The following is a 14365-nucleotide window of genomic DNA, read 5'->3' as shown; positions in this document are numbered from 1 at the left end:
TTCCTGTTTTTATATGTGGTCTGTTGTCCACGTAATCTGTGTGCTATTTATGTACTCAGTTGTTAAAAGTTGCAATGAGTTAAAGTTTAAATTGAGCCATTACATTACATCACATTTTGCTACAATTATTATTTATTTTTATACGATAACATTAACTGCAACTCTTTTGATATTAACTTGTCCGTATCACAAAAAATATTTATAGTCTCAAACATATTATGTAGCATTTATATATTTTATATATATGTATGAAGTAATGTGCCTCGGAGAGCACGTTAAGCCGTCGGTCCCGGTTGTTATCATGTACACCTGATAGCGATCGTTACTCCTAGTAGGGAATATATCCGCCAACCCGCATTGGAGCAGCGTGGTGGATTAAGCTCTGATCCTTCTCTTACATGGGGAAAGAGGCCTATGCCCAACAGTGGGATATTACAGGCTGAAGCGTATGAAGTAATGTATACATATGTTGTACTCTATATACATATAAGATTTGGGCAATTGTATCCAGAACTCTAAATTCATTTTATACGCCGATGACGCCAAACGCCTTGTAAAAACAAGAGAGTACAGCTAATCGAAGATTGCTTATTACTTCAAGATGATTTATATAGAATAAGCAAATATTGTAGGGAAAATCGTTTAACTATAAATGTAAGTAAATGTACTCACATTACTTTTTCACGCAATAGAACCGACTATTGTGTTACCTACAAATTTGAAGCTGCTACAATTAAAAAGGTTTCTTCTGTTGTTGACCTGGGCGTCACGCAGAATCAAAAAATGACTTTCACTGCACACATAAGAGATAAAAGGTATAAAACCCTGGGATTTGTGATGCGGGTCTCGAAAGAATTCAATATCATAAATACAATAAAATTGCTTTATTTTTGCTATGTTCGAAGTCTCCTGGAATATTGTTCTTCCGTATGGAATCCCCAGTATGTAACATATGTTCAGCTTTTGGAAAAATTTCAACGTTTTGTTCAATATTTAAATTTTTGCACTGGACATAGGGATTCGAAATATGATACTTCGTGTGCTCATTATCAAATTATCACCTTGGAAGATCGCCGTCACGTAGCCGATATGATGTTATTACATGACGTCTGTTCTAATTATTTTAATTGCATTCAGTTAACATCAGATATGTTACAGTATACACACTCACAAAATTACACATACATATCCACACATGGATATTTTACATTTTATATATTTCACATTTTATTTTAACTGTATTTTACTACCTCAACTTTGTCTACCTTAACAGCGTAATTTAAATTATGTAAAATTTGAAATTGTCTTTTGTTTGGATGTTCTGTATTGGTTTAAGAAACATAAAATGTAGCTGTGGATTTTTGTACAAATAAATAAATAAATATATTAGCCGAGCCAAATCTTCCATTACAACTTAATTAATTTTAGTGATGGCGAATGTCGGAAGAATTTCTTTTGTCTTCATTCAGCGGCGCAACGACGATGACCAGACGATATAATAGTTTGTGTCGCTACAATTCTATATAATACTAATAAAATAATTAAAAACAAAGTCGTGTATACAAAACCATATATATGCATTTATTTATGTAGTTATCCATCCCTGTGTAGTATTGCAGTGCATATAGAAAGCAGTCGCGAGTTTGATTTCAGCTTGAGACGGATATTTTGACATGAACTAATATTTCTTTCTTGTTTGGTTATTTTGGGTCTCCCGACCTTGTATCGAAAAACTTTTTATTATATGCTTATTTCTTTTAACGCAAAAGACCAAAATATTTTTTTAAAAACTTATTTAAGTTAGAAAGCCATTAAGAATGGTTATACACTTGAAAATTAACAATATTACATCTGAAAAAGCTGTGTTTTCTTAAATATCATAAGTAAAACCACACAAAAATCTAGTTATAAATAAAAAAGACAGTATATCTACAAAGAAAATTGTGTCAATAGTGCAATGCTCGTTGTCGTCGGAAACAATGTTCAAGGCTTGACCCTGAATCACCAGGCATGACGTCTTGAGGACATTCGACAATCATTACATGCTCATTATTGATGTATACTTTTTCTCCTTTACTAATAATATTTACTACTTTTACTAAAAAAAGTTGTAGTTATATTGCGTCCTATGTGCTAAGGTTGTCTGAAAAAAATAGCTCGTTCAGCGATAACACCACCTTTGGACACTTTTTTTATAAGATATTGTAGTAAAATAATAATTATGTCATTACAGTTCATAAAACCGATTTTGAATAGTCGACAGGAACCTAATGATTATATTTTAGGACATTTCTACAACAACTAACTAGTTATGTAGTTTACAATAATTAAGTTATTCATATCAATGTATTCCCGTTTTGTTCATATTCATCATTACAACCACTCTGATGTAGTAATGCGTGTGCACTGGCGATTCTCGCTCGAAAAGGATATTTGTATTTACACAAATATTTGTTTCCGGTTTTGGTAGCTATTCTTGTGGGTCTCCCCATCGTGCCTCGGAGAGCACGTAATACTTTGTCTGTCCCAGTTGTTGTCAAACACACGTATGTATCATAGTAGCTGATACCAATTAATACTTTTTTAATACCATTTTGGTGGCAACTAGAATTACGATTCGCATGAACATCATCATTGGCCTTAAGCCGTCTATTGCAGACGATTTAGACAGTGTCAGACAGACACTGTGTTGCCTAAGACACTCTTCAGGAAAACGCAGAGTTGCCTAAGCTCTGTGCCACCCTCTCGACCTCACTGGCTAGGCCCACAGGAATGACGAGTCGATACGTGTGGAGCCAGTTCGGCTGCAGGAGTCTATCGTATTTTAGAGCTATACCACGAATGCTTGACGGAGAGCCCATTCCGGGTTTCAAATGAATTTTTCCTTCTCCAGGAACCTGATGATTTTGAGCCAGGTTGATCCCTCGGTCGACTTTTACGACCCCCACGGGAAGAAAGGGTGTGGTGCTATTCTACTCGGCCGACACCACACGGCAAGCCTAAATATAAGTGGTTGAATACTAAAAGGTTAAAGATATTTGTCTTAGATCCAAGCTTTCCGGTATTAAGCTCCCCTGTGCACAAAATTGATGTTTTGTATTAAAACTGTAGCATTCTTGCTCAGTGAACTTTGAATTAATCAAGAAGTTATCATACATTACGAACTAAACATTACTATTCTTAATTAGAATTTAAGTCTGTGCAGAATGTTATCATTGGCATCAATTTTAACACTAAAACAAACCTGGACCTATATTGGTTGTTACAAAATACGATCTAGTTTATTTTCCATATATTATTTAAAAGTTATAAATTTATAACGAGTTTATTTATTTACTTTTTAAATTTATTAGTACATTCGACCATTTCCTTAGTTGCTTTATTTGTTTGTTTTTAAGAAAAATTTGAAACAAATGTTAAAAACAAATGAAATAAAAAGATTATAACTTTTATAAATAACTATTAAAAAAAAGGAAAGATTTGATTTGAGAATCAAACATTTTTGTTGTCTTGTTTCATTTTTAAGTAATTGATCACAAATAATTTTCTTTCCCTATATCTATTAAGGTAAAGTTAAATGTGTAATTATTTCTTTTTTATTATCATTATAGAATTGTTCAAACTGGGAAGAGTTTAATAACTGCAATAAACTACAAGATCATTTGTGAGGATATCAAGAATATTTTAATGAACAATGAATATTTCGTCAATTAAATTTTATTATCTACTAATGATTGAAGTTTTTTTTTCTGAATAATAAACACAAAATCTTATAAACAAACTGCATAATACATATAATACGTACCTTATGTTAATTATTTTTAATTTTTCCTTAAAAAGATAGTTATTATTTAAGTAGATTAAAGACTCGGTTACACTAGCGGCCAAGCTCATTTAATGTACAAAATGTTATATAAATGATTGTCAGACAATGACCCTTTTAATATTCTAGTTTCAAAGCCAACATAAAATATTATAAAGGGATTTTACGAAGGAGATTGCTACTAGAGAGAAGAGAGCATCGCGAAAATTTTAAATAGCCCAAAACGTTATCTCAATAGAAATGCGTTTCGCTCTGTTAGATCTCTGGAGTTAACATGAAACAGTAGAGAAGTAATGGAATGTTCCTGTGAAGTCTAAAGTTCTTGAGTTTTTTACGAAGATCAGAGGTGTCAAAATTAAAAAAATATATGAAAAACACTAAAAAAAAAACTATTTGATAATTTATATTATTATTTATTTGTTGAGGTATATCAATTTATCTTTGTATAAACTCTACAATAATGATACTATCGCAATGTTCTCCAAACAAAAGATAAAGATGCGTGTAAATAGCCCTTTAGAGTTAATTTTTTTTTTGTTGCCACTCGTCTATTCATATAATTTACCTGAATTTTACCAGTTTACAAGAGTTTTAGGTTCAGAGGAATATAGCTCTAGTATTGACGAAATTTACAAAGCACGAAAGGCAAATTTTGAATTAAACTTCTGAACCAACCATGAGACCAAACTCATGACTCACATAGTAGTGTGAGTAACTATACTAAGGTATGTACCTATGTATTTGCAAAAGCTCTATCAAATAGATGAGACTTTAATTCAGATTCGAGATTAAATTACAAAACAAGTAAATATGTTAAAGCATCTTAAAAAAAATTATACATACATTAAATGATGCAAAAAACACATCATTTTTGAATTACAGCACAAGATAAATGTGTAGTAAAAATAACAAATTATATCAAAAATTTGACCATAAATACTTAATTTACTTTTGACTTTTTAAATCGCCGTACAAAGAATATAGCAACAATTTAGTAGATCTACACAAATATGTATTTTATTTATAAAGCAGAAAATTGTTTTCGCTTATTCTTTGTTGACCAAAACCAAATCTTTCTAATTTCCTCTTCCTAAACAGAAACCACCCTTATCTATGCTGTATACATTTTTCAAGGCACGATAACAATATTTAAATACGTTAGAAATAAACTTAATAAACCTATATAACAAAATTAATTATATCTATGTTAAACGATAACTATACTCGTATTAACCATGTATGTTGTTGCTCATTTTAAGTGTTCGATATTTAGAGTTTAAATAGTTATAATAATAACACATCATTCTATAACAATAGTCTATGTGGATGAGACACCTTGCCAAAAACTAACTAGGCACATAAGCCGTTGAAACAAACTACACTGATATTTTGATGCGATTCCCTCTGAGGATAGATTTTTGTATAGGTACAAATATTTATTTTCAGTTTGGATTTCTATCCTTGTGAAACAGACTACTGTGCCTCGGAGAGCACGTTAAGCTGTCGTACCCGGTTGTTATTATATACACCTGATAGCGATTGTTACCGATCCTTCTCATACGCCTAGAAAGAGGCCTAAGCCCAGCACTATGACGTTATAGGATGAATCGTGAACACTGAGGTTAGTCATCATGCAAATATAATATGTTTCGAGTTGTCAACCTTTGTCTTCTTCTTATTATTTAGGTACTATTATATTTTGTATACGTATATTAGAAAAATAAACATAATTCGTATACGAAATTCATTCGTATTCCGTATATATTATATATATATATATATATATATATATATATATATATATATTGATTAAGTTTCATGTAATGACCATTTTTTTAGTTGCATTGAAGTCGGTCACAAAAATACATACAATACCAGGATTAAAATAATAAGTTTTTTTTTTATAAATATTATTCACAATAACTTTAAACACTGAAGGGAGATCTACGCTCTATTACTCTATGGCATTTGACACCTTGGTGATTTCCCGTGGCGCACAATAGCCGAGCATAATTGCTTGCTATAAAACCTAAAACATACATGTCGCAACGCTACTGTATACTCAGCAGCGATCAAGCATGTTGCGCATAGCCAGCTCCTGCCTTCTAATTATTCTTCAGGTAACGTACATTTAAAGTATAAACTTTTATTTTTATTGATATTTGTTATTTTTTTAAACTAAATAAATAAATAAATATCTACACAATAAATTCACGGTCGTCTGTTCCTAAAGTAAGCAACTTAATGCTTATGTTATAAGTAACAGACGACTGGTATAGCTACATTTTTTTTCCGATAAACATACTTATAAATAATAGATATATAAATTAATAAATTTATATATGTATTTAGCTGTGTGGCTACGGCATTAAATAATATAGTCACCCCCTCTCTTCCGGTGGGTGTCGTAAGAGGCGACAAAGGGATAACACAATTCCACTACAACTTTGGAACTTATAAAGCCGACCGATAGCGGGATAACTATCCAACTGCTGGTTTTAAAATACACAGGCCGAAGATGGGTAGCAGCGTCTTCGGTGCGACAAAGCCAGCCCTGCGGTCACCAACCCGCCTGCCCAGCGTGGTGACTATGGGCAACACACATGAGTTCACGCCATTTTTGGTGCGAACTTGTGGAGGCCTATGTCCAGCAGTGGACTGCAATAGGCTGATATGATGATGATGATATATGTATTATATATATATATAAATATATTACACCCAGGCTCAGGGTGGGAACCGAACCCACAACTCTCGGAGCAGAAAGTAGGGTATTGTATTTGTGTATGTTGTTACTAAGCGGTCCTATAGGAGCAACATAATCAATACATATAATAAAATATAACGGGTCGCTGTCTATACGTGTAAGATATATGAGAAAAAATATCATTGTGACCTGTATCTTTTTACTTATATATTGTTTTTTTTTTAATATTGTTTTATTAAAGAATCACGTTGAACATGTAAAGTCACTATTCCACGCGGACGATGTTGCGAACACAGATAGTAATATATATAATGAATGAAAGAATGAAGTCCCATAATTCTTTTGTAATTTAAAAAATTAAATCTAGCATATTTTACTAAGGGAAGCATTCAAAAACTTATCCTTTTCTGACAGCAAACTTCCTCTCAGCCAATCGCATATATAAGAGCATCATATAAAAATAGCACATTACTCCAAATCTTCAACTACTTATATGGTGTAATTCATAATTAATGAGTCCGTAGATTTAGCAAAATTTTATAACCGGCCATTTTTATCTTTTTTTTTTTTTTGATATATAAACGAAAAAAATGTAATTAATTTTTTTCACAGATTGTAATCGCAGAGCTTCCTCCTCAATGTAGAGGTCCCCCTCCTGGTGTGGTAAGATATCAATCAATTAAAATTATCTCATTGTAATTATTTTTGACAAATAATAAAAAGTCACTACATTTTTTTTTCAAATCCGTGATGTTATAAAAGACTTAAAAAATATGTGAATAGTGTAAATTCATAATCAGTAGTATAAATAAATATACATGTTAAGGGTTTAACAACATTTAATTAAGTTGATATGTATTGATTCTAGTGTTTAGTAGGCATCACATTTCTTTATTTAGGGCCTTATTAAATATTACAACATAACTTAACCTAATGTCCCTAGTGTTTGACCAGAGATAAAAAGGTTAGTATAGAAAAACTTTTGGTTCTCTTTAAAAATTAAACGGTATTAGTTACATAATGCCATGAAGTTAATAGTCCAGGGTCGATAATTCATGATACAAAAAAAAATTGAGGACGGTAAGTGGAAGGGGAAAACGGTTTATCAGGATTTCCAACAAAACTATGTCCTATAGAAAAAAGTCAAGTGGCAAAGTTGTAAGTAATAATGTAATAATTGTGTTTGTTCGCAAACGAAAAAGACCGACTTTAATTATATCGACAAGTAATACAACATAAGTAGTTGAAAAATTAGTCGGATAAATAGGGATTATTAAAGATTACTCAAAAAATTGTTATCGGATTTCAATCATATTGAAATGGGACGACTAGGCAAGAATTAAAGATTAAAACAAGAATCATCAAAATTGTTTGTAAACAATAAACTCCTACTGTCCTCTAGTGCATCATATACTCGTAGCTCACTACTTTATAGTAGTCCTGGCCCATGTAAAATCATTTTATCGATGGTCGCCGAATTAGTTTTAATGGATTCCGGTAGATAGCGGTGTGACAAAGTATACACCGTCACATAAACACGTGTCATTAGCTTTTGATTTATAAAAGAAACATAAAAATTGGTGTACCCAGTAAAAAGTTATGAAGTATAGTATAATACAACGTAGGATGATGACAAAACAGTCAAGTAAATACGCCTTATTAGAAACAATTAAAAAAGTACTAGTCAGATCTCAATTAAATTTAAATAGGACCACGTGACACGATCTACTTTTTGATTAACAAAAATCATTATAATCGGTCTACCCAGTAAAAAGTTCTGAGGTAACATACATAAAAGGAATTACAGTCGAATTGAGAACCCCCTCCTTTGAGTTGAAGTCGGTTAAAAAGATCTACAACTTTTGTGTTTATATACTTTTTCACCCAACCTCAAAATTTATGTGGAGAATTGGTTTCGAATCGGTTTTTATTTTCACCTACCACAAAAAAAAAGTTTTTTTTTATTATTGAAAGTACGTGAAAATTTACTTTTATATTACTCAAACATAGTTTATTTTTTGGATAGGTTCCTTGAGTTTGAAGCCTTTATTTATTTATTATTTCATACAATATTAATTTTTTCCAACCTTAATTTGATTTAATATCAAAAAAACATCATAATTAAAATATCTGCTTTCCCGAGAAAATTGTGCACGTTTCTTTCATTTTAATTTCTCCTTTCTGATTTGTATAAAAAATATACAATACTAGGAAAAATTAAAAATAAAACTCGAATTCGAAAAAAAGGTTTTAATGATTATGTAAAACCTTGAACTATTTATTAAAAGCTATACTTTATGTACTCGAAAAATGTAAGTCTCCGTGTTGTGTTTTCGAGACACATTTTTACTTTATTCAAAGGCTTCGACACTGGTCTATAATTAATAAAAAGATGCACAACACCAACAAAAAAAATCTCATAAGCTTCATAAAAATATGGACAAATGCAGATCAAATTCTTATAAACCACGATATGTTTACGTGCACGTATGACATGTTAACATGAAATGTAAGTTTTAAGTTAGTTTAAAGCAAAGTCTTAACACGTATATTTTTTTCAACAGACACATCCAGAGAAATGTTGTAATTTCCCACGTATGTTTAAAGACGAAGACTTAGAAGATTGTGGTATTGAAAGATTTTCCGATGATGAAGACCATTCCAAAAGAGGACCTCCAGATGTAAGTTCAGCGTTGAGTTTTACAGCGTATACAACGCTTTTGTTCCAAATCATCACCATCATCATCATCATTTCAGCCTATCGCAGTCCACTGTTGGACATAGACCAAGAAGATTATGGACAAGTTCGTGCCAAAAATGTATGTACATGTAAACTCATGTATGTTGCCCATAGTCACCACGCTGGAAGGCGGGTTGGTGACCGTAGGGCTGGCTTTGTCGCACCGAAGACGCTGCTGCCCGTCTTCGACCTATGTGTTTCAAAGCCCGCAGTTGGATGGTTATCCCGCCATTGGTTAGCTTTATAAGTTCCGAGGTGTTAGTGAAACTAGTTGCTACTTACGACACCCACGGGAAGAGAGGGGTGGCTATATTCTTTATAGCCGTAGCCACACAGCTAGCGTTGTTCAAAATACTGGAACGACATTGTATTATATTCCAGCATATAAATTATATACTTTTTTTTTACAAAAATACGTTCATTCTTAACTGCAGATTATTTTATCATTATTTATTGACTAATATATACGATTCTATTGTTTTATTGTAGAAAAAATATGACGAGTTATTAGTTGTTGATAATAAACCGTTTGTACTTTTAATACTACGGTGATAGAATGTTGTAATTAAATGTAATTTAGTATATCCTGTTCAAGGAATATATTGAAATATTGTGCTGGCTCTTACAATAGATATTTTACAATTTTTACAGTGCTCTAAGCAAAAATGCTTACTTAATAAATATAATCTGATGAAGGATGATGAAGAGATAGATAAGGACGCAGCTATTGAGTTTCTTGACAAGTGGGCTGGAGATAACCAGGACTATAAAGATGTTGCTGAAAAGGCTAAAGAGCAGTGTCTGACAACCGAACTTCCCGGTCCAAAACTTCCATGTGGACCAACAAAAATATTGTTTTGTGTTAAAGCTGTAATGTTTATGGTAAGTGAACTTTAAATGGACTACAAACTTCCACCATTGCTAATTATGACTGGAATTTTTGAATGTCATCGTTAACTTACAAACTGGGCCTTTACTTTATTTGATTTGAAATTTTGGCTACTTCATTTATTTAATTCCGATTCGAATTCTCATCGTATTTTTTATGTGTATCGGTACACCAAGTAAAAAGTTGAGGTAATAACCTCGTAACCTTGTAACGTGATTTTAATGATTATTTAGTATTCGAAATATATTGCTTGTTAGATGGTTTTTGAGTTATCCTTAATAATGCGTCCTAAATAAAAATTCTAAAACATTGACTTCGACTACATTGGTGATGGCCTCTTTTTATTGGGCACTTGTCGATTGTTGTTATTTTATCGCATGTTTGTTCCAAGTATTGAAAAGATTATAGAGAACCATACATTTTTAAACTATTTTTTTTTAACAACTGTCCATAGGATAATCTATTAACATTAGAACCAAAATGTTATTTATATTTTACGATTCTTTTTTTAAACAGGAATGTTCACAAGGCATGCAATGGGAGGATACTGACAACTGCAAGAAGCTGAAAGACCATATTGAAGAATGTAAACCATATTTTACTCGAACATAAATATTTCGTTTATTTAATCATACAATGTACCTACTAATGTTTGAAGATTTTTATTGTAAATTATAAAAATAATTACCATGCTAATAAATTGCATGATGAGTGTGTAAGTTTTGTGTTTTTTTTAAATACAAAAAGCAAATTAAAAAATTGGTAGAGAAGGAGGATGTAAGAAACCCTGTACCCACCACATTAAAATAGGTTCTAACCCTACGTCGACAAATGTTTCTCGATAAGATCAGCAATTTGTAGTGTGCCAGTACATGTTTTATAAAGATTTTATGTAGTTGTAGGACCTAAGTCTAATAGGTGCAACCATTGCAAAAGCCAAAGCTTTGTTGTCGAAATCAGGACCAAAAACAATTCAATTGCAACGTAAGATAAAAGACAAAAGAGCAAGCCCCAAAACAGATTATCAATCTGTGATTACATGTCGCTTCGAGTGAAAGACCATCAGGCGGCCAAGTGTCAGCAAGTACTTTTCTACCTACTTAATATTATTATTATTATATTCAATTTCATATTCAAGTGATTTAAGTTGATATTGTAGGATTTTTTCCTCCGAGAGTTTTTTTCCTACACTAAGGACACTTTATCTTAATAATTGTAATATTTAATAAAGCCGAGGGTATAATAGTAAGGTAATGTCTACCGAGACATTAAAAATTTTGAGTAACTAAATATTTTGACTTTTTCGACTAAGTTAGCGCTTATAACACTGGGTACATTACCTAAGTTTGTAATTTACCCAATGTTAAAATGAAAATTATTATTAAAATGAAACTTCTTTAGAATCGTTGTGATTTCAAACCGGATGCAACGGAAAAACGACAGGTAAGAGACACAAATACAAAAATAGAAAGAAGAATGAGACAGAAATATACATCCTATTTTCAACACAACACGTGTATAAGCTTTTTGTTTTTTAATTTCTTACATTTCACATATGGTAAATTTTAATATAAATAGGAAGCTCTAATTTAAACTGTTTACGGAAACTATCGTGATATTTTGAATTTCTTTTAATTAAAATAAAAAAAAAATGTGTGTTGTTTTTGTTTTTTTGTTTTTTTTTTGGCTCACCTAGCGTGTACTATAAAATATAACTACAATGTCGTTAAAAGAATTTTGACAATATAATTTATTCTCATTCTCATTGCAAGTTTTTTGTAATTTAGCTTAACATAAATTATAGATTACATTGTTAAACCGAATTTGTATTAGAATAGATACTTAGAGTAAAGCGTATTAAAGAAATTCGAGATACGAAATGTAGACTAGTTAACGATAGGTGGCAGTAAATAGTTCTTACAATTTTTTTTCAATTATTCAATTTTTTTATTAGTTTTTTTTTAATTAGTTTACCAAAGAAGTTTCACTTCTGACATGTGTACTTTGAAACACGCATTTTTTTATTGCTTGACATTAACTTTCTTTTTTTATTGTTGTTTTTTTTTGTTAATGATTTTATTATGACGTGTGTATTTGTAAGTGTGTGAACCACCTTATGGCGAAATGAATGTTTTCATTTCATTTGGTTTCATTAGGTACCACTGATATGGTCTTATCCATACGTTATGGTTTTTTCAATATTGTAACTTATTGTTAAGATTTTCTTATTCATGCCTATCGCATAAACAAATTTTAGAACTATATACCAACTATTTACTTTCTTAAGTTTTATTCTATTTTATACGTTTGATGCATCATCAAACGTATAAAATAGAATAAAACTTAATGCTTTATATTGTAATGATTTCCCATGTTGATTCCTTAAAAAATACTTATTCAAGACTCACATCATTAGACAAATTGCTGTTGTCCACGGTAATAATAAAACCAAATAATAAGATAAGAGGTTTACAGGCGCTACTGACTAATGTTAGTAGCGCCTGTAGCGTAGATGTCTGTCACATCTCAAAGAATCAACTAACGCCCTAAGCAAAAACATGCAACGACATCGTCGAGAACATCACTAATCTACTCCAACCTTGGAGGCATCCCTACTAGAACGAATTATTTGTAACAAACAAATTAAATAAATAAAAAATAAAAGTTCATACTCAACGGCCCTCAGTAGGATTTCCTCCCGTTTTAGGGATCCGGAAACACACAAAATACACAAGTATAAACGTCTAGACCACGACAAACATAAACATATGGCTAATACAAATGTTTGTCATGTGCGGGGATCGATCCCAACCGCCAGCGCAACAGCAGCAGTGCGTGTTGCGCATTGGCGCGTCGTCAAAATTTGTTAACGTGAACGGAATCACTTTTTTTCATTATCAAATCATAGATAGCGTTTTTTCAAAACTTATTTTAACCAAAACGAAATAATCTTCTTTATAAATAAAAATGAATGTTGCTAAGCGCATAACGCGAGAATGGCTCGACCAATTCGACTAATTTATTTTTTTAATATGTTCCTTAAAGATGACGGAAGGTTTTTATATTAAAAATTAAAAAAAATAGTATGAACTTTTGATAGAACGAAGTCTGTTCGAGCAGCTAGTTAATTATAGATACCTATTATAGCTACAAAAATGTGCAAATAAAATTTTTTAGTATTTTAATATATATATTTATTATTTTATATGTAATGAAAATATATATTTTGACAAATATTTCTTTTTAATGGTTATTTAACCACATAATTTTACGAATTATAAGTGTCTGTTTGTAGGATATATATCTTTATTATACAATTGTAAATGAAACAAAAAAAAGGTTTTTTCTTTGCCATAGTTACATATATATATATATATATATATATATAAATGATAAAGAGTTCTAATCAACATTATTTCCCAGCTAGATGTGCCCGCGACTTCGTCCGCGTGGAGTTTAACAAAATAGTTGTTCAGTTCGTAGAATTATAAAATAAAAAACATCTAAAATAAAAGTAGCCTAAGTTACTTATTATTACATCAGCTATCTGCCAGTGGAAGTCCCGTCAAAACCGGTTCAGCCATTTCAGAGATTAGCTGGAAGAAACAAACAGACAAAAATTGTAAAAAAATATTATTTTGGTATATGTACCGTGTGCATTTAGTAAAAAGCGGTTATTTGAATATTACAAAGAGACACTCCAATTTTATTTATTGGTATAGATAGCATCTAATATCTGATATATAGCATAAAATCATAGGCGGCTCGTGACAATTTTTGATGGGGGTTCACAAAAAATATACGAAAAAATAGAGATTACGATTGATTTATTTGTATAGTAAAGCTATTCCGTGCATGTAGATTCACTACCACTGCAGGCGCCAGCTCCAAATACGAGACACGGAAAACAAAATCATTTATTGCTTTCTTCACATCCACACAACCAAAGGGTTTTGAAATATTTTTCCGATTTAAAAACTCGCGTAAAAGATTTAGTTTTCGTACTAGATTTTTGAGTAAGTAGTGTAACGTTATACGTACATTATGCTGCTAAATTAAAATATGCTTAAATTTAATATTTAAAATACGTGAAATGAATTAAAAAAAAACACCATTAATTTATTATAATTAAATCTTGTATTAAAATCTACAGTAGATTGTAAAACACCATTTTATCATAAATTATTTTTTCTACAAACCAATAAA

The 14365-nt window shown here is 31.2% G+C and overlaps 1 protein-coding gene across 1 annotated transcript; it reads left to right on the top strand.

The window, feature by feature from the left end:
* The first annotated feature begins 5875 nt into the window (after positions 1-5875).
* LOC123658394 lies at positions 5876-10878 on the top strand. Its single transcript, XM_045593823.1, has 5 exons — positions 5876-5943; positions 7143-7193; positions 9095-9211; positions 9922-10152; positions 10676-10878. Exons 1-5 carry the CDS (start codon positions 5902-5904, stop codon positions 10769-10771), a joined length of 537 nt encoding a protein of 178 aa, XP_045449779.1. The 5' UTR covers positions 5876-5901; the 3' UTR covers positions 10772-10878.
* The last annotated feature ends 3487 nt before the right edge of the window (positions 10879-14365 follow it).

The sequence above is a fragment of the Melitaea cinxia genome, chromosome 12 (genome assembly GCF_905220565.1).
Source record: "Melitaea cinxia chromosome 12, ilMelCinx1.1, whole genome shotgun sequence".
NCBI classification, from domain to species: Eukaryota; Metazoa; Arthropoda; class Insecta; order Lepidoptera; family Nymphalidae; genus Melitaea; species Melitaea cinxia.
The sequence above is the reverse complement of the archived record's forward strand: the minus strand, read 5'-3'. Positions and strand labels throughout refer to the sequence as shown.